Source organism: Vulpes vulpes, chromosome 6 (genome assembly GCF_048418805.1).
Source record: "Vulpes vulpes isolate BD-2025 chromosome 6, VulVul3, whole genome shotgun sequence".
Classification (NCBI taxonomy): Eukaryota; Metazoa; Chordata; class Mammalia; order Carnivora; family Canidae; genus Vulpes; species Vulpes vulpes.
The window spans coordinates 24,333,572-24,355,333 of NC_132785.1; the positions used below are offsets into that span (position 1 = coordinate 24,333,572).

Below are 21,762 nucleotides of genomic sequence, written 5' to 3' on the forward strand. Positions count from 1 at the left end.
CACATAAGAAAGTAAATGAGTAAAAACGTTAAGAACGCTAAATTGATGAGTAATATAATAGGCATAAGTGGATTTTCTTGGGTATTTGTGTTTGTTTAGACATGTTCTTAGAAAATATTAGATTTTGATATACATTTATGACTTTCTTGAGCTCTTTATTTTGTGGAGATATACATACAGATAGGAGAAACAGACTCCATGCAGGGAGCCCGAAGTGGGACTCAATCCCGGGACTCTGGGATCATGCCCTGAGCAGAAGGCAGACACTCAACCACTGAGCCACCCAGGCGTCCCTGTTCATTGAATTTTTCATTCACAAATATTCTTTGGAGAAAAAGAGAGAGGTCAGCAAACATTAACTGTTTGTCCACACATTATCTCTGACACAAAACCCCTCACAAACATTAATTCTCCTCTGTATGCACTCATAAAGTAAAGGTTGCACATGAAATAAACAGGAACATTAAATATACAAATACATAAGCAGTCATAAATGTTAACCCTATCCCATTTTAGCATATTCATAAGTCTATTTCTGCATAACAATTAATGCCTCATGCTGCTTCAGCACCAACTTGGCAGATAATGAGACTCCTGTATATGAAAATGTAAATGATCTTACTGACCAAGTAACAAGGGACATATATTTATTTTCCATAAAACAACCTCGCCAGTAGGGTAGCAATTGCAAAAATTTTCTTTGGAATAAATTAAAAACCTCTTTCCTCAGTAAAAAGAAACATTACTGAACACCTTACTAGAAATCTGATAAGATAAATTTACACAGCAGGTCAAGTCACTCCTATTGTCAGCAACATGATTTATAATGCATGTGTCTTGTAGGACATCTATTAATACAGTTATAATCCTATAATCCCTATCCGTCAATGTGCGTACAATAATAGGGTTTCTGTTCAGTGGATCTCAATCTTGCAAAAGCAATGTTTTAGGTGTTTCAAATGAGCATTTGCTACATAAATGTTAGTGTATATGGACTGAGAATTAGTATAACTGAATTAATTCAGGCTTATAATTATATCTGAAACTATTTCAAAGTATTCCAAATCCATGTAACAGATCTCTCTTAAAGTTCTGTCCTCCCTATCTGTTGAAACTTGGTCACATTTCAAACTCAGTGTGAAGACAGCCTCCATGACCTAAACCTTTCCTGTTCTTTCTTTTTCTCAAATACTGTGTGGGTTTTATTCCCCCTTTTCCCCCATTCATCGGCTTATTCAATTATTCATTAGTTTGTCTAATCATTCCATCAAAACAATATTTTTTCAAGTTTTAGGTGAGGTATACTAGTAGCCTCTAACTTTTTAAAAAATAATTAATTTCTTATGGAGATTAGGAATTAATAATACACATAAAAATGTAGTAAGTTCTACAACCGATAAAAGGTCAAGTTTACAAGAAAGCATAGGAAAAGTTTTTGGGGTGATTAGGAGATATGTAAGGGAACATTTTACTTAAATTATATTTTAAGGTTGAAAATTAAATTGAAATTTTGAGAATACATACAGGAAAAGTGAAAGGCTTAGGTTAGGAGAATAGTGCATAAGGACCCAGCAATGAAATATCATGGAGTGGTATAGAGCTACAAGTATTGAATATGGCAGGGTAGCAGAAAGGCACAAGGAAATCTGGTAATGTGACTGGAAAAGAACGTAGGCACTAGATTATAAAATTACTGTATGCTTACAGTTTACACTTATAACTGGGGAAACCATTAAAGAATATTTAGCTGCCAATAGATTTAATCACATTTGGATTTAAGGAAATTAACCATGTAACTAAAGAAAAGTAAATAATAAAATGCTATTTTATCTCCACTGAAAACTATGATTTAATACAATTTTTATAAAGCTTGAGAATGGGGCACCTTGGTGGCTCAGTCGGCTAAGCATGTACCTATGGTTCAGGTCATGATCTCCAGGTCCTGGGATTGAGGCCCATGTGGGGCTCCATGCTCATAGGAGACCCTACTTTTCCCTCTTCCCCACACCCTGCATGTACTCTCTGTCTCTCTCTTTCTCTCAAATAAATAAATAAGTAAAACCTTTAAAAAAAAAATAAAGCCCAAGAACAAGCAAAACTGAACAATGCATATTTAGGGATATATATATATGTGTGTGGTAAATATATTACAAAAAACATATGTATCTAAAACACAAAATTCCTACCATCCTCAAAGAATAGTGTTTACCTTTGAGGGAATAACGGGTAGAAAGGATTTCATTGAGTGCACAGGTAGAGTGTGCTTAAGAAGTTTGAGATTTAAGTTAGGTACCACTATCATGGACGGTTATTCGAATATCACACTTTGTCACATTAATATATATTCTAAGTTTCATATTTTATAAAATAAACTGCTTAAAATGAACGAACATTTACAAATAAATATGTGAAAATATTAAAAAATGGATTACAAATATTACATTATAAAATATTTTAAAATGAATTAGATGGGGAGAAAAAGAATTAAAAGCTAATTCAATATCAGGTAAGAACAGATGAGAGATTTGCCAGAAAAGTGAACTCTAGGCAAAGAAGTAGAAAGAAGTAGAGTTCAGTCAATGGTATGAAAGAAAGGAAATCAGTAATGAAGAATGCCTGAAAATTCAAGGTTTGAGACACTCTAAAGAAGAAAGTGTTCATAAGTATTTAACACCACAGAAAAACTGGCATAGAAAAGTACAACTGGATTTGTAAACTGTAGGGCCACTGATCAATTTGGCCACAGCTTTTCTAGCCTTAGTGGAGATTTAATTCATACTGCAATAGGGGCTTAAGAACTTCTACTCTGGAATTGCTTGGGGGTGGTGATCTGGTTTGGAGGGCAGGTGCTAGGGTTCTTGTGTTGACATTGTGATTATAAGAAAACTTCAAATTTTAAATGTCAACTACAGATCAAAAAATCATATTGCTAAAATACTTTTAATAACACTTATATTTCTTTTTTAAGTACCAATTTTTGAATAGAAGCATCACCATCATCATCATTGTTAGTATTATATTGCTCTTTGAGGTGATTTTAGGAAGTGTTGATGGGAAAGAATTACTCTTATGGCACTAAGATAGTTGAGGAAGAATCAGGACATAAGAAGGAGAGTTAGGGAGAGACAATATAGGGCAATGGCTTAAATTATGGACTTTGAAGCTAGTTCCCTAATTTGAATTCTGGCTCATGTACTCATGAATAAGTACAGTTCAGTTAGTTAATTAACTTTTCTTTGCCTCAGTTTCTTTGACCATAAAGAAACTACCTATATCATAGCATTGTGACGATTAAAATAGTTAATATGTAATAGAATATTGTGTGGCTTATACTAATCTATTCTAATTATTATTATTTTGGTGAAGTTGTGAAGACACTGTAATTGCTTGTCCTTTTTGCTCTCTATATAGCTAAGAAATATTATGCAACATTTGTAAGTAAGATACATGGATGACTGTATATCATTTTAGTGTCATATTGGAACACGAAAGTCACCATTGAAGAATTATTTAATTTGCTAAGAGAATATACATTTGTTTGATTTGCCATTTCTATTGATTAGAGCTTAAGCTCTGTGAAATTACTTATTAACTTGCAGAATAATGACAGTTGCAAATAATTTTTGCCTAGTGGGAAAGAGAAACAATAATGTTTAAAATTTACTTCTTTGTAGGGCATTAACCAGCTTTGTCTTTAACTTTGCAAGTTCATTTCAGGATGCTTATTCTTAGTGACTTTGATCTCTTTAAACTACTTTACCATCCTGCTGATGCGCATTTGTGAGAAAAATTACATGGTATGTGCTCAATGTACATTTGTGTGATTCATGATTTTTACTCATTATTTCTTGTTTGTATTAGCATCGTGTTTTTACTTTGGAAAATGTATGCCCATTTGTTTATAAGTCACTTTTACCTACTTTCCCATCTTGTATAGTAGTAGTAAGCCAGTATAAAATAAGGTTCAATAAGAAATGTAGTGGTGTTGAAAGCAGGCAATCCTTATCTGGATATGGAAATATTATGATAATATTTAGAGAACTTATTTCTTATATCTTAGGAAAAGTCAAGCTGCCCCAATTACTCAGGTAACTATTGCTTCTATATTTTGTTCCAATATATGAAGGCCTGTAGGACATAGCATGCCCTAAAGCTTCGATGTCTTTCTATAGCCTGCTCCCCTCTTTATGCCTTTTGAAACATTGAAGGGCTCCCATTTTTTTTCTGTCAAGGTCAAAAGCCTTATCGCTAGGATTTTGTTTAGTACGGGCATGCAGCAAGTTTTCTTTCTCTTTTTATGTAAGGTATTTCGGAATGATGATACCAGATGAAACCCAAATCAAATAAACCTACTCAATTTCTTTCTGAACTTCTTTTGTGGACAGTCTGCTCTCCGTTAGACAGTATGTCTTGAGCTAATGGGTATAGGTGAAGAGAAAGAATGAGTAACAGGTGGGTAGAGGATAAACAAACATTCCTTAATTCCAAGTACCCTGAAAAATCCCTCACATATAATCTTCACCAAACGTGATCTTCCTTCATTATTTAAAGGCCTTAGTGCCAACTAAGTTGAGTCATCTCCTTCTCATAATTAATTATTTCAGTAACCTTAAGATTATACTTGGGAGTGAATGGTGATGGAGAAGTGAAAACAGAGAAAAATGTTTGGTTAGATTGCGTCAGTGCAAAAAAAAAAAAAAAAGACAATTTATAAAAGAAGGTATTTAACAGGAAAAAATTCTAATAATAATAGAGGAGAACTGAGATCAAGAAGTGAAAGAATAAATCTTGAATAGTTGGAGCAACATCTGCTCTTCTAAGATTAGAAGCAAACCAAGGTGTGTTGATAAAAATATAATGATGCCTTTCATTAGCCTTGCACTTTAGAATTCTTAAAGTACTTTACATAGAAGGGCCATGTTTGACATTGATTGTGTCATCCCACATTATTTTACTTAAATTAAAGCCAAAACGTGTACTTTCTCCAATAATGTCTTTAAAAATCACTTTTGAAGTTATCTTCATCTTGGGATAATATATTTTTTTCAATGGAATGATAAAATGATTATAGTCTTACAAGTAAAACCTACGGCAGTGATACGTAGTGGTTAATACTTGTGCTCTATATTAAAGTTCAATATCTACAATTCATTATTTGGGTGGCTTTGGGCGAGAAATTTAATCTTGTATCTTAGTTTTCTCATCTATAAAATGAGAACAATAGTTTCACCTGTCTCATGTGAATCTTTCACTAATGCATGTAAAGCCATTTATGCTAAGCCCAGGGAAGGTCTCCGATACATAAAGAACTTTTATAAATCAACAATAAAAAGACAAATTAAAAATTAAAAATGGGCAAAAGAGCAGAAAAGGTATTTCTCCAAAGATATAAAAATATCCAATAAGTACGTGAAAAGATGTTCAGTTTCACTGGGATTAGGGAAATTCAAATCTAAACCAGAAGATATCACTTCACACCCATCAGGTAATCTATAATCAAGAAGAAAGTTAATAAAAAGTTATTGGTGAGGTGCCTGGGTGGCTAAAGTGGGTGAAGTGTCTGCTTTCTGCTTACGTCATGATCTCACAGGGTCCAGGGATCCAGCCCAGTGTGGGGCTACCTGCAGAGCAGGGAGCCTGCTTCTCCCTTTCCCTCTGCTTGCTGCTTCCCCTGCTTGTGCACTCTGTATCTGTGTCAAATAAATAAAATATTTTTAAAAATTATTGGCAAGGATATAGAGAAATTGAAAACTTAGAGTCTCTTGTGGGGAATGTGAAATGGTGCAGCTGCTCTAAAAAATAATCTGGGGACACCTGAGTGGCTCAGTGGTTGAGCGTCTGCCTTTGGCTCAGGGTGTGAACTCCGACCAAGGATGGAGTCCCTCATCTGGCTCCCTGTGAAAAGCCTGCTTTGCCCTCTGTCTATGTCTCTGCCTCTCTCTGTGTCTCTCATGAATAAATCAAATCCTAAAAAACAAAAAAGAAGGAAAGAAAAAGAAAAATAATCTGGTAGGTCTTCAGAACTTTTAACAGAATTCCTATATAACCACTTCATTCCTGGTTACATATAAAAAAAACCCAAAAAACAAAAAAACAAAAATATTATGTCCACACAAAAACCTGTAAACAAATGTTCATAGCAGAGTTATTCATAATGGCTCCAAAGTGTAAACAACTTAACTGTCCATCAACTGATAAATAGAAATATAAAATGGGGTGCTATCCATGTGATGTAATATTGGTAATAAAGACAAATGAAGTACTAGCACATGCTGTAACAGGAATAAATCTTGAGAACATTATACCAAGCAAAAGAAGCTAGTCTCAAAAGCCCATATATTGCACAATTCCAATAGGGGGAGGGTGACTATTAATAGACAGAGGGTTTCTTTATAAAGTAATAGAAGTGTTTGAAAACTGATAATGCTGATGGAAGCACAGTTCTGTGAATATACTAAAAAGCCCTGAGTTGTACACTTTAAAATGGTGAATTGTATTTTTGGTGAATTATTACCTCAATAATGTGTTTTTATAAAACATAAAACATTTGGAAGCAGGAAAATGTTTACTCATCCATCCAACAATTATTTGTTGATCCTCTACCACTACCAGATAATGTTCTACTTGTAGTGACACTAGGCTTTATTATTTGTAAAATGTCACTTTTCCATTGTATCTAGAAATACATTTACATTTCATGGAAATTTCAGATTTAACAAGATATTTGGAAAATCATAAGGCTGCGAGGGACCACATGGGACCAGTATGATCTCAAATAAACTACATCATCTTACAGTTAATGAGAGAGGTCTCCAGTGAATTGCTCAAAGACACACAGTTTTATTAAACTATTAAAAAGCTGAGTCTTAAAATTTTCAGTGCAATTTTTATTCTTATACTTTACCTTCTTTTTGTGTGTTCTAGAAATGTTGAAATATCACACACCTTCAGCAATTAAGATATAATGGAATTTTAAACAAGCTAGTTTAAAAATGAGGTTGTTGGCCAAAATCAAAGCAGAACTTGTGGGAACACATTCTGGACAAAATAAACAAACAAGTAAAATAAAACAGTGCAATCTAGACTTTTACCCCATGTTTTAAAGAGACTTGAGAAGTTTTCTAGTTTATTTATTTATTAAAGATAGATAGATTTATTTATTTATTTGACAGAGAGAGTGAGGAAACTCAGGAGAGGAGCACAGGGGAGAGAGAGAGAATCCTGAAGCAGGTGCCCCTCTAATTGCAGAGCCCAACATGGGCGGGCTCAAACCAGGACTCAGATCATGAACTGAGCTAAAGTCAAGCACCAGCTGCTTAACTTACTGAGCCACCCAGGTGCCCCAGGAAATTATCTACTTTAGTCTATCTAATTGGAATTACTTCTTCAATATCTATGCCAAGATTTGGACCATTTTTTCCTTAAATCTCAGTGGTGTACATTTCTTTTATAAATTATTTTAAAAATGAACTTCAAGGAAAAATTGAGTTACAAGGAATGTCAAAAACACTAAGAATTATTAATTAAAATTTTAGGTTATAATATTTAATGTATATAATATGCATATTATACAAATGTACCATATTATACAATATGTACCGTATTTGTACAAAATCTTATTATTAGTCACAGTGTAGATTAACACAATAATAGCAACTAAAACTAGTATTTGAAGGGAATTACATATCTTTCAAATCTAATTTTGATATATATTATATATATAATTTGATATATATTATCTTGGCTTTTAAAAATAAGGCAAAAGGCATTATAGATTACTATATATTTTTTCTTCTTTGGTCAATAAGATAAAGCTTTTTTCCACTAATATTTGATTTTGGAGAGTTAATGGTTGGCTTATGTTATTCTGTTCACTCAAGCTGATTCTTGGAGTTGGTAAGTTTTTCATCTATTGTTCTGTCAGAAAAGTGGACCTGGGACCTGAGGCTCCACTGACTCGTATCTCTGTAGTCCAGGCTGCCAAAAGACACATTTACTATGAGAAGTTTATAGATATTGATGTTGTTTATATTAAGTTATGTTTACTATCCAGTTTTATTTGTACTAAGTTGGAATACATCACTCATATTTCTGGCTTCTTGAAGTAAAATAAAGCAATAATTCTCAGGGCATTTTAAGACTTCAAAAGTAAAAGACAAGAGTGTCAATTTACTGTGATGAATTTCAAGTGAGTTCATCCAACTGTTCACTTTTTATTCTAAATGATCTAGTAAAATAATATTCTTTCCTAAGTCAAATGATGTTTCAGCCTGCTGACAGCTAAACCATCACAAACCACTAAAGGCTTCTTACTTGTGGAAGCATGACATACAAATACACACCATATCACTGGTTACTTAAAAACCAAGCTTTAGAGTCTTTGGGAAAAGTTGGAATTTCAAGTTTTCAATATTTAATAACATCCTTCCCCATAATCTTGCTGAATAATTGAGAAAATGCACTTGCCAAAGAGGAAGGAGTATATTATTGTATCCTTACAGTGGTATCTATCAGAACATATGACAAACCTTATTAAGAAGATGATGTCCTAATTGTTGTCCATATTTTATTTATGCTTTTTGTAGTTCTGTATCAAATTCATAAAAGTTTAAAATGTAAAACTTAATATGATAATGATGATCATAATATAAGTATATATGTGTATGATCTGTGGAAAATGTGGATTTACAAAACAATGTAAATTATGGTTATAGAGTTTACTGCTTAAAAATATAACCTTTCATCTGGATTAATATATGCAATGTTCATACAGATGTCTATTTGTGCATGTAAATTTATGCAGATATGTCTTAATCATTTACTATATAATAAAACCTAATTTTAACATCATCAATTTTCTCCTAGTTCAATTGCAATATATTCATTTGAAAAGTATCTTCTTGTACATTTTATGTTATCCTCTGTCTCCTTGTCATTTAGTTATCCCAATTTTTCCTATTCATTACCAGAAGTAAAAATAGAAAACTATAATTGATAATCAGCTTATTTTCCTTTAAAAAAAAACTGGAGAAGAAACTGAATTCCATCTCTGCCCATATATTTGGAAAACTCTTCATGTTCTTTTAACTTTAGACCCCATTAAAATATAAATTGCCCTTAAAAAATGCTTAGAATAGGATAATATCTGGTTGGAAACTTTATTCAGTCTCCCAATACATCTGCTTAGATTTAGTATTGATGAAATAGTCTATTTTGCTTTAAAAGTCTACTCTTCATTATTTACAAGAATACTTTTTCACCATTTGTAAATTATATAACATCATTAAAATATCTTTTTTTTATGTTGCTCAAATGAATACTACTTCATATATAAAAAGAGCAAAGAATAGTTATAAGTGATTATTGGGATAAAGGCCACCACCTAAAGTCTAGGGTTTATTGAACATAGTAAAGTCAGGATCTGAATCCCATTCTTCTGATCTTTCTGATTTCTGCTTACTATTATCCAGCAACTTTTAATGATGGTGTGCTGTTTTAAATAATCTGCAATCATATATGAAAATAGGATATATTTGCCCTACTATTAATTTTTCTGTTTGTGCCCTTTGTGTTGGACAAAATACTTTGTATTTATTTTACATATTTATTCCTTGATAGCCTGATGACCTTAAATAAAAAATGATTTTATTTTATTTTTTTATTAATTTTTTGGGGGATAGATTGTGAGCAGAGAGGAGGAACAGAGGGAGACAGGGAGGAAGAGAATCTTCAGCAGCCCAGAGCATGATGCAGAGCTCAGTCTCATGACCTTGAGATCATGACCTATACCAAAATCAAGAATCAGATAGTTAACTGGCTGAGACATCCAGGTGACCCCAAATTGACTTTGAATAAGAGTAAGTTTCATTTGAAATATTAAAAAAATATTGGAGTGCCTGGGTGGCTCTGTTGGTTGAGCATATGACTCTTGGTTTCAGCTCAGATTATGATCTCAGGGTTGTGAGAGGCAGCCCTAAGTGGGCTCTCAGCAGGGAGTCTATTTGAGGAATCTCTCTCTACCTCTCCCCCTTCTGCTCCTCCTCTTGCTCACATGTTCCCTCTCTCTCTTAATAAAAATAAACCTCTTTAAAAACTAAGAAATACTAAAAAATATTAAATATAAATCTTGATTATGAAATGAGTCTATTAAAAACTTAAAAATATACACACAGCATATATGGAATCTATGTTACCTGTTAAACAGTTTTGAAATAACTGATTAAAAGAAACTGATAAACTTTAAAGATCATGATAGCACCCTGTATGTATGTATTTACAACTATATTTTAATATAGATGTATGAAAAGTAAAATTGAGCACAATATAAATATTTTTAATTATTGTGGGATAGGGATAATATATTTCACTCCAAATTATTAATATTCATTAGATTTCACTTAAGTCAATAAAATTTATAACAGCATATTAAATTATTAATCTTTGAAATTCTTTATTCATTTTTTCTTTCTTTCAAATATCATATTCATGTATCTAAAATGAAAAAGATGTGATATGCCTGGCTGGTTCTGTTGGTAGAGTATTGCAACTCTTGATCTTGGGGTTCTAATTTCAACACCCATATTGGATATAGAGATTACTTAAAAATAAAATCTTTAGGAAAATCTTAAAAAGTGAGAACGTTGCTATATATTAAGAACTAAGAATACAGATATGAACAAGTAAGATGCAATTTGTTACCTTGTGAAATATATAATCTAGCTCTGTGCACAGTATTTTTCAAAGATTTGTTTATTTATTTATATTTGAGAGAGAGAGAGAGCACAAGAAGGGGAGCAGCAGCAGGAGAGGGAGAAGCAGGCTCCCCACTGAGCAGTGAGCAGGATGCCAGGCTCCATCCCAAGACCCTGGGATCATGACCTGAGCCAAAGGTAGATCATTAACAGACACAGCCACCCAGATGCCCTTAGCTCTGTGCATAGTTACATCTTCAGAGTAACTTGGGGTCTTGGGGGAATACCTGATACTCTATTAGAAGTTATTTTTTCCTGGAATTCTGTCTGGTTGCATAATACATTTCTTAAAGCATTCCTTTAAGGAAATGATCTGCCCCATCTGAACTCTGCCCTACCTACAAAGGGCAGACTGACTTTACCCTCCAGCAAAGATAGATGTATCATGTTTCTTATGAACTATAATCAATCCCTCTACCTTTTATTCTTCTTTTAAAAATTGTTAAAGATCTTTATGCACAAGTATAGTCCTTAACTGAAAACTGACCAATAAAAGAAAAATCTAAAAGAGAAGCATAAAAAGAAATTAGTTTCATAATATGGGATTCATTACCTCACTAGAAAATATAAATATTTTACATCAGTTCTTGAGGTGCAAATTACTTTTCAAAGATTTTATTTATTTATATGAGAGAGAGAGAGAGAGAGAGAGAGCACTAGCAGGGGGCAGAGCAGAGGAGGAGGGAGAAGGAGAAGCAGATGCCCACTGCGTGGGGAGCCTGAAGTAGTGATTGATCCCAGGACTCAAAGATAACGATCTGAGCCGAAGTCAGATGCTTAACCAACTGAGCCACACAGATGCCCCAGGGGTGCAAATTATTATAATAAAATGAAACTTTCATTGGCATAAAAAATTAGAATTTGTTTTCACTTGACCGAAAGCATGTTATTGATTTCATTTGTTGAAGAACTGTGCTTTGTAAATTGGAAAGGGTTCTGTAGCCAAAAAGTTTCTGGCTTTCCTTTCTTCTGATATCACATAAGAAGCCCCATTAATACTGTTCTAATACTATAGTAATATTACTTATTACAGAAGGGAATTCTATAGATTAAGTGATTGAAACAAATATTTGGGGACTATTCACAAATTATGAAAATCTTTTTTATGTGTGTTTATAGGATATTTTGTAACATTAATTCCTTCTTGATACTTTGTTAGTTCTGTTGCTATAGCATCAATTCAAGACAATAGCAATTACAGAAATATTTATGTCTACTAGACAATAAAGAAAACCTAATACACTTTTAATAGTAGATTCTGTTTGTGTTGTGATTTTTTTACAGCTATATGCTATATCTCTGTGTTTTAGAAATAGGCTCAGTAAAAGAAATGAAGATAAAGTTAAAATATTCAAATGAAGCCATCTTTAAAATGAACAGAATACTTTTCCAGTAGATGAATATTATTATTCTCTTCAACATCATCAACATCAAGAAAACGGAAGGATATGTTTCTTAAAATAAAATGCTCTTCAGTTTGGATATAAAAACCTAAAAAGGAAACATTTGAAGAGCATCTGAATAGAAGAAATGGACTGTATCTAAAATGGACCCTTAAAAAGCTTATAATTTTCATTGCATACTCTGTGATTATGCTTAATTAGTCTTTGAAACTGTCATAAGTGCATATTTAAATGTGGTTATTTTATGAGCCCTAACAATTACAGAGTTCCGTGTAGTCAAACTGCAATCGCATGAGTGAATAATTATGTGTTATAGTATTACTATTTATTATTCATCTCTATCGGTTTATTCAGTGTAATGCTAATATCCTGTTTGCACATGACACTAAACACAAAAATCAGTTTTTTAAAATTCCATTCAAATCAACTTAGTCTTAGCCAGCAGGCTAGAATTGTACCAATGACTGAGTTAGAAACGATGACTGACTGTAAGGACTCGTAAGCTTAATTTAGTGACAGGGGAAGTAAAGAAAAACAAAAACATGTGAAAAAAAAAGAAAAACAAACAAAAACAATAGGAAGTTCCTTTCTATGGAGGCTTCCACATGCTTCCTTCCTGCTTGTGATCATCCAGCTTTGGTGTTCTTCAAGCCACTCATTGTATTCAAGCTTCATTTCTTTCATTTACAAAGAAATGCAGAAAATCAAATTTTGCTTTTTTTAACTTGACAATTGTATAATAACTTAAACTCATTAACCACATCACTGTAGGTATATAAGATACTGAAAAGTAGTAACAGGAAGGAATGAATTATCATAAGAGAAGATAACATTCAACACAATTTTTTTTCTAATTATCACATAATAGTCCTGTGAAAACTATAGATGAAGGGAACCTTGTTTTAATGACTTAAAAAAGCAAAGCAATTAAATTCTGTGTATTCTCCCAAAGCAAACTCTAATTTATGGGTGATTGGAAGGGTTATTAGTAAAGATAGAAAAGAGCATGCTGGTAGCTAGGAACCATAAGAAATGTCAGATATTCCAAAACCATGTACAGAAATCACATGAAGTTTTCTTTTTCTCTGGCATTGCTATAATGGCTCTGAAGGACAAGTGAATGATGTATAGGATTTTTAGGGTACCAGGCTAATAGGGTAGCTACTCTCACCTGGATGTGGGGAGGCTTTCTGCTCCAGTTCTGAGACCTTCACCTTTCAAAGCTACTGATTGAGCATGGGAGCCTCTGATTAGTCCTATTGCCAAGCTTCTGCCTCTAGCATAAACATCGTGAAATGCTGCATGCCATGCTGGTAGCACTGGGCAGAAATGAGAGTGAACTGAACAGGGAAATGAAAACAAAACAAAATAAAAACAAAAACTGAGGAGCAAAATATTCATGGAGTTCTGTGCTCTCATCTATGTTTTAGGTTTATAAAATCCATTTGTCTGAAGTAATGCATGTTTTGAAGTGTCCTGGACATCAGAAATCTGATTTGGTATAATAGATAAAATGTAATCACTGTGTAATCATTAGCATAATAGATAGAACACCTGATTTTTAGTAAGACAGCACTAGGCTTAAATCCTCATTCCATCATGTTCTTGTTATTGTTCTTCAGTAAATTATTGAACATCTCTGAGTCTTAGTTTTATCATTTTTAGAATGGGTATAATGCATACCTTGTTGGAGTTTTGAAAGGATTAAATTAAGTAAGTATGTTTGATACCTAGAACAATGCCTGATATATACTATATACACTTAGCTTGTATACCTCTACCACCAGTAGTGAAAAGCATTGCTATTAAACACAATGGCAGAAGTTAGTTACCTCAGTTTCCCTTTTCCTTTCTTATTCACCCAATATACATATAGACCTCTAGTGAAGTGCCAACCTTTATTCTGGATCTCTCTTCTTGCCTCCTCTTCATGGCAGTTCAACAACTAGTCTTTAAATTAAATCTTGGCTTTTATTTGCTCAAAAACTTTCAAAGATACACCAATATACTCAATATAAAAACCTGAATCCTTAAAAAATTCTCAAGAACTTTGGAAAATTGGCTCTGCTTAAATCTCTAGTCTTATCATCCACCTCTCTTCCTTTCTGCCCCACTATCCCATCACACTTGAATTCCGTAAACAGAATAAGCTCCTTCCCACCTCAGATCATTGGCTCATTATGAACATTCCTTCCCTAAACAGAATAAGCTCCTTCCCACCTCAGATCATTGGCTCATTATGAACATTCCTTAGCCAACTCGTCATCTGATGAATTCTGACTCATCCTTTACAACTCAGTATAAAGCATTGCTTGTTAAAGAGGTTTTCTCTATTTTACTCTTCCATAGCATCATTGTATTGTCCTTTATAGCAGTTGCCATATAAATACATATATGCAAATATATATGCATATATATAATTGTCATCTATAATAATTTTTTTGCATCCAACATATTCATCTTTATTCCAAGGGCAATCTGTCTATTTTGGTCACCATTGTATTTCCAGTACCACCTACTCTAGTTCCTGGTACAGAGTATTCAACAGTCACTCACTCTTTCGCTCATTCACTCAACAATAAATGCTATGCACTTAAGGTATAGAAGTTTAAAGAAATGCTACCAACAAGCTACCACGGTAATGGTAGAAGAGAAATCAACAAAACAACAAAATAAAAAATATAAACCCAGAAACTAATAAGTATTCTAAAGGATATAAAACAGTGTAAAAGTATACACTTTTGGAAGCAGTACCACTTTATATAGAATACTCAGAGATGAGGGATTCCCAGGTGGTTCAGTCATTTAAGCACCCAACTCTTGATTTCAGCTCAGGTCATGATCTTAGGGTCATGAAATCAGGCCTGTGGCCTGAGTTGGGCTCTATGCTCAGCAAGGCATCTGCCTGCCATTGTCTCCCTCTCCCTCTGGCACTTCTGCTCATGCTCTCTCTCTCTCAAATAAATAAATATTTATAAAAAAGAATATTCAGAGATGAGAACTCTGTAGAAGTTGACATCTGAGCAGACATCTGATTGAGGCAGAAGAGAAAGGGATATAACTATTTGGTCGTAGAGTGTTTCTGGCAGAGGGAAAAAAGAGCAAACACAAAGGTCATTAGATAAGATGCATGGTGTAGTCAAAAAGCAGTAAGATACATGTGACCAGAACTATGTGAATAGAGAAAATAATGATAAGAAATGAGATTTAAAAGAAACTTAGAAGAAACCATGTGCAGTCTTCTTGAATCGCTGAATTCATGAGTGCTGAGTGCTAAAAGTCACAACCCTAAAAGACTATCCAAAGGAAATATATGAATATATTACAATGTTCTAGATATTTCATCAGGACACAATACATTTCCACAGAGAATACTTATTCTTTCATAAAGGATTCTGCAATAGAATTGTGAAGACCAGTCACGAAGACATAAAAAGCTAATTAACTATATAAGGAAGTTTATGATGATGTCACATGATCCTAAATAAAGGAATACTAAAATTACGAAGGAGAAAAAGAATACCATGAAAAGTTTTAAGATATTCTTTAGGAATGGATGAACTAAAATTAGAAGCCAAGGGGTTATTTAGAATTAGATACTGGAGATTCCAGGCAAGAGAAATAACATGAGTGAAGTATATGTGAAGGGAATTCACAGCACATGCTTAGGAGAGGTGAAGGCAGTTTCATTTATTTTTGAGAAAAAATTCTCAGGGAGGGGTCTAGAAGTTAAGTGTGGAAGACTATGCATATCAAAATATCTTTAATTGGCTAAGGAATGTTCATAATGAGCCAATGATCTGAGGTGGGAAGGAGCTTATTCTGTTTAGGGAATTCAAGTATGATGGGGTAGTGGGGCAGAAAGGAAAAGAGGTGGATGATAAGACTAGAGGTTTAAGCAGAGTTTTAGAATTTTCCAAATATGAAGTGTGACTCTGCTCTTTTAAGGAAAACAAGCTAACCTATGTTCAATGTAAAAAAGATTGTAGATAGTGAATTGACAAGAGTGGTGCAAGTATAGGTCGGGAACTTTATGTTAATGGTCTTGACTTTCAGTTCTATGTGAACTGTCCTCAAAAGGACTCAGCAAAGGCACTCCATTCCTCAAGAACTTCCAGAAGTCTCAGTCTACAGCAGTGAAGTAAACCTCTTTCAAAGGGTTGAGAAGTTATTTCAATTTCCCATTTTTTTTTCTGCTTTCAACTGCTTATGAAGTTGTATCTTGCACCTCTTCCACCTTCCATAACTTACATGGATACCTATCATTGGCAAAGTTTAACCCAGAACCAAATGGAGAGAGTATTTCTGGGAAATGCAGTTCCAGGAGTCTACTGAAAAGTCCAGATGAGCTTGGAAGGAAGTGGCAGTGATGAATAGTGGACATGGACAATCCAGTGGAGAAAGAAAGATCAGATGACTGAAGTAGACAACTGGACTTTCCATTCATCTTCACACAAAGCAAATCAACCTTAATATCATTCTTTCTTATAACATTTAATTAGACAGAAGATTACTAAATGAAAAACAGAATGAGGAATATTAACACACCATTTTAGACATAAATCTATTCTTACATACTTGTGAAGACAGTTGTTTTCATGTCCTAATATTATCCAGCTACAAGCACTCAAATGTCTTTCAACATCCCTTCATATGACATAATTATAGAATATTTACTATTCTTGTTAATTTCATCTTTCTATTTGTCACTCTCTAATGCTTTTAAAATATGACGTCCAAATTTAAGCACAGGTCTCATAGTGAAATCTGACTAATAATAAAGGGGAACTATTTCCTTCAATTATTGTGTTGCTGTCTGCATATTCATGCAGCCAAAGTTTAAATTAACGTTTTAGAATTAGTTTCACATTTCTGCCTAATACTGAGCTTGCATTCAAAATTTTCCAGTATTTTGCACATGAACCACTGCCAAGTTGGGTCACCTTCCTGAATAGATTTTGGATTTATCCACACAAAATCAATAGCTGAAGCCAAATAACTGGGTGAAATTTCCAAAGGAAAGTTAGCAAAGAATATGAATAGCAGAGGCAGATAGCCAGCAAGGTAAGATGTGGACATTCAAGGTCAAATTCATATCTAAATATTTTAGCAAGGAAATTGAAAATTAGAAAAAAATGTTACCAATAAAATAAACAAATACATAATAAAAGCCAATAAAGAACTTAGCCTCAGACATACCAGGAAAACTGAAATGCTGTGCTATATTAAAACAGTTAAAAAGAAAATAAATAATAATAGATTTGCTTTCAAAGCACAAATTGAATAGATTAGATGAGGACATATGAGTGATCAAAGAAGGATCAGAAGCAAAGATGTGATGACAAATTATAATATCAGATGCAAAACACTCATTTAAAGGTGTTAGAACTGAGAGAAAATAGTGATGTAGGAAGATAACTGGCCAGTAAATTTTCTTCACTAAAATGTTAAGCCATGAGGATCTGGAGAATATTGGAGCTTCATGTTTCCAAAAGAACTTGAAATCACTTAAATTTCAACAGATGTGACACCACATATAATCCATTCGTAGTTTCAAAAATAAATTAAGATAGAGTTGTTTAGAATGTTGAGTATATTAAGTCTTTTCCATTTTAGTTTTAAATATATTTTACTATAGAGCATATATTTTAAAATGTCTAAAGAAAAAAATATCATTATTATTGTGTGATAAATTGCAGAGCAGTCCAAGCAGCTGCACGAAAAACATCTTTATTACTAAATTAATAATTTCAAACTAGACCAGAAGGGACCATTATCCCTCTGGATATGGAAGCATATTGTTCTTTGGCTTATCTAAGCCAGGAACTCCTAATTGTAATGAAATGTGCATAATTAAATGACTGCAGTTGGACTTTGATATTTTGGTTGATGAAGTGTTTGGTTACATTGATTTTATATGGTTCACACAATTTCAGTAGTGGTACTATACCTTCTCATGAAATATTTCAAAGGAAAAAATTGACAATAGTGTTAAAAAGCATGTGTCTTCCTCCTTTTATTTGTATATTTTCATTTAATTTACTAATCAGCTTAAAGGATTAAAGAAGAAAAATTAAATAATATTGAAATTCTGTATAAGAATAACAATTAGAAGACTTATAAGTGGCTGACGGTCATTAGTGATTTGAAAAGATGTTGAATCTTAAGAGCTTTTTAATAAGTAGCAACTATAAAGCTTAATGAGATTTATCACATATAAATTCTTCCCTTGAATTGGAAAGGGAAAGTTCTATATTTTACAATTGTTTTGATGATAACAATCAAATCATTAATAATATTAATAATGAAAATAAGAAAAATGGCTAGCATTTTGCATAGAGCTTACTATAAGCTAGCAACTAGATTAAATTGCTTTTAGGATAACTATTTCTAAGGTATGAAATGTTATGGATATGAATTGTTATAACTGATTATTCTCTTCTAGAAAGGAGACAAGATGAAAAAGAAACCCATACCACAAAGTTCACACATTTAAAGTGCACAATTCAAATGATTTTTGCTATCTCCATAAAGCTGTTAAAATATTTACATATAGAAAAAAATCAAAGAAAAAACATAAATAGGTTTAAATTATTTCAGGAGTATTTTCTGGGTGATATTAACTCAGTTTGAACCCAACATTAAAATGGTACAGAAAGTCAAAGTTATTTTTTAAAAAAGTAGATTAGTTGGTTTGTACTTCTAAATATTTTCATTTGCTATAGAAGTTTCCAGGAGTTCTTAAATCCATATTTACTATATCAATAAATACTTTATAGCATATACTGCAAGTATGATTTTTTTCTTCCACATATCATATAAGCAAAGCCATACCAAACATAATGTGCTATGATGAAAATTTATTCGTTAGCTCAGGCTGCTATAACACAACACTGCTGACTGGGTAGCTTATGGAACAAGGTTTTTTTTCCCCATATTCAGGAGATTGGGAAATCTAAGATGAAGGTGTAGACTGACTGGAGTCCCTGGTGAAGGCTCTCTCTTCCTGGCTTGCAGATTGCCACCTTCTCTTTGTGTCCTCACAGGTGGAGAGAGAGAAAAGGCAAACTCCCTGGTATCTCTCCTTCTAGGGGCACTGATCTTATCATGAGGGACCCACCTTCAAGACCTCATCCAAACTTAATTACAGGCAAGGCCAATCTCCACATACATCCCATTGTGAGTAAAACTTCAACATTGAATTTTGGTTGATACAACTTATTTCATAGTATAAAGGTTATAAGAAAACAGCAAAAGAAAAGTTGTGGGTTTTTTGTTTGTTTTTGTGGTACAGACCTGTAGCTCTTTACTAGAAAGAAAAGGAAGAAAAACAAAGAGCAGCTGTGCAGATAGATATAAAAAAAAGATAAGCATGCCAGCAGCAAATAAGGTTCATTTAAACAACTAAAATCTTAAATCATCTATAATTGCTTTATGGCTTTGTTTACAATTTATAGGAAATGTAGATATAAAGTCCATGATGAATAAGTTTTTTTTTTACTTTGATATTATAAAATACTATATATATATATGTATATATATATATATATATATATATATATAGTACATTGTGCCCCCTAATAGAAATGTACCAAGCCTATAGAACTTATTTTAAACATCAAAATTAATTCAACACAATGACAGCAATTGTTTTAACCTCTGCTGATATAGCTCTGCCTCTGTAATTAAAATATGAAATCTCCTTACCATTGTGTAGCTGTGGGCCACCTTCATCAGCTCAATGCACCCCTGAGCATCTGCGAAGGCACGGATCCCCAGACAGTTGGACGGGTGCAAGAGCTTCATGAGGAAATGGCAGCACACTTCCACCACTTGAGGAAGCTGAAGGAGGCATGCTGCAGCAAGAAGGTTTTCAATGGTGTCTTCCTTTAATTCCAAGCAACCTAAACATTGGGTGAAGAGAATTATGAAACTCTGTTTAAAACCAATAATGGGTACCACTGTCTCACTCCAAATATTAGGTCAATCTGTTAAAAATGACCTGAACCTAGATCCATAATCAAGATAAATATAATTCATTAAAGGCCAGCAACTCCTTTCGGCATCTTGCATTTCTTCATGTACTGTTCAAAATCCTCTAAGACGTACTAAATATGTGAGTCTACTGCAGCAGGAATGATGGTTGTTCCATTTTTTGTGAATTAAGGAAAAAAATAGGGACAAGCAAGTTTCACAAAACATGTCTATAGACTTAAGAGAGCAAGAGTTCATGAAGTTTCTGACAATATGTTCATGTGTATATTTATATGAAACACCTATGTGTGAATAACGAATATATATGTATTATATATATATATATATAATAGGTAAATGTAGATTGCTAATATTGTATTTAACTCCTTGTACCCATGATTTTAATTTTCTATAATTTTTCTTTTTTTGTCAGTTATCTTAACCTCAAAAAATGGGCTCTTCAGTGTTTCCTCTTTTATCTAACTACTCAAGTAATTTATTAATGAGTGGGGCTATTTTCAAATGCTTGCAAATCATTCCTGTGAAGCTTCCGTACTTAATTATTTGGGGGGTAGGTTTTATTTAGCAATTCAACACATCTTTAATAGCTTTATTCCCCATTCAGATTTTCTATGTATCACTAAGTACTTAGTATCTCTAAGTCACAGAAATGGCTTATTCCGTCTTAGTTTTTGTGGCACAGGCTGCTACTTTTCATTCAAAGTTATTACTTTGCTCATTTTCCTGAACACAGGGAGAGGCCACATGTTAATGTCATGACATGTCAGTGGACTATGAGTAAAGGGATGTGTGTTACTACTACACCAGGGCATTTATGATATGAGTGTACTTCATCCAAGCTCTCTTTCTCTTCTATGAGCAAAGATGGCATAAAACCCTGGTGGATGAAGGATGCACAAGGAGCCTGAATCTACACCAAGAACTACTAGTTCCAAATAATAATCATCAATATTTAAACTAATAATACTCAAATAATAAACTCAAGTACTGAAATATATTTTTAGTTTTCTTGGCTTACTAGTTCTATTGGTTCTTGCAGTCCAATCTACTCTAAAGTGTGTGGTTTTAATTTTATTGTAATTAGTGTGTATCTATAATGTTGGAAAATTTTCATACCATAGATTGTTTATTTTTGCCTTCTATCATTCTTATTTTTTAAATTAACCTATTTCTCTGGTCTATTGTCTAATCATTTCAGGAAATCAACTCTTTTGGGTCTTATTAATGCATAATATAGAGTGATGGTAATGGACATGAGTTTTTTAGAAAATTACTTTTATTAAATTTACTCAGAAATTATTGGCCTTGCTAAATATGAAATTCTAGAAAAGTATTGTCTATTTTTACTGATATGGTTCTTGCTCCTTACTTTTGCTTCTTCAATTTTCTCTTAGAGACTATTATCAAGGGCTATGTATTGGATCATATCATTCTCTCTTCCATATGTGTGATTTCATTATGTATTCTATTAACTAATTCTCTTTCCAACATATTTAACAGTGTGTTTAAACCTGATATGTTAAACTTTAAAAATGTTTCATTGATACTTCTAGAAGTTCTCTCCATGAAAATTATTTATACTCAAATTTATATTTTCATATCTACCTTACATT

General features: G+C 33.0%; 1 protein-coding gene across 1 annotated transcript in view; it reads right to left on the reverse strand.

The window, feature by feature from the left end:
* The window catches only part of KLHL1 (kelch like family member 1), a 353,403-nt gene that overhangs the window by 174,109 nt on the left and 157,532 nt on the right, over nt 1-21,762 (reverse strand). The window contains exon 4 of the mRNA XM_025987262.2: nt 19,862-20,058. Coding sequence (XP_025843047.1) covers nt 19,862-20,058 — 197 coding nt within the window. The remainder of the gene's footprint in view (nt 1-19,861; nt 20,059-21,762) is intronic.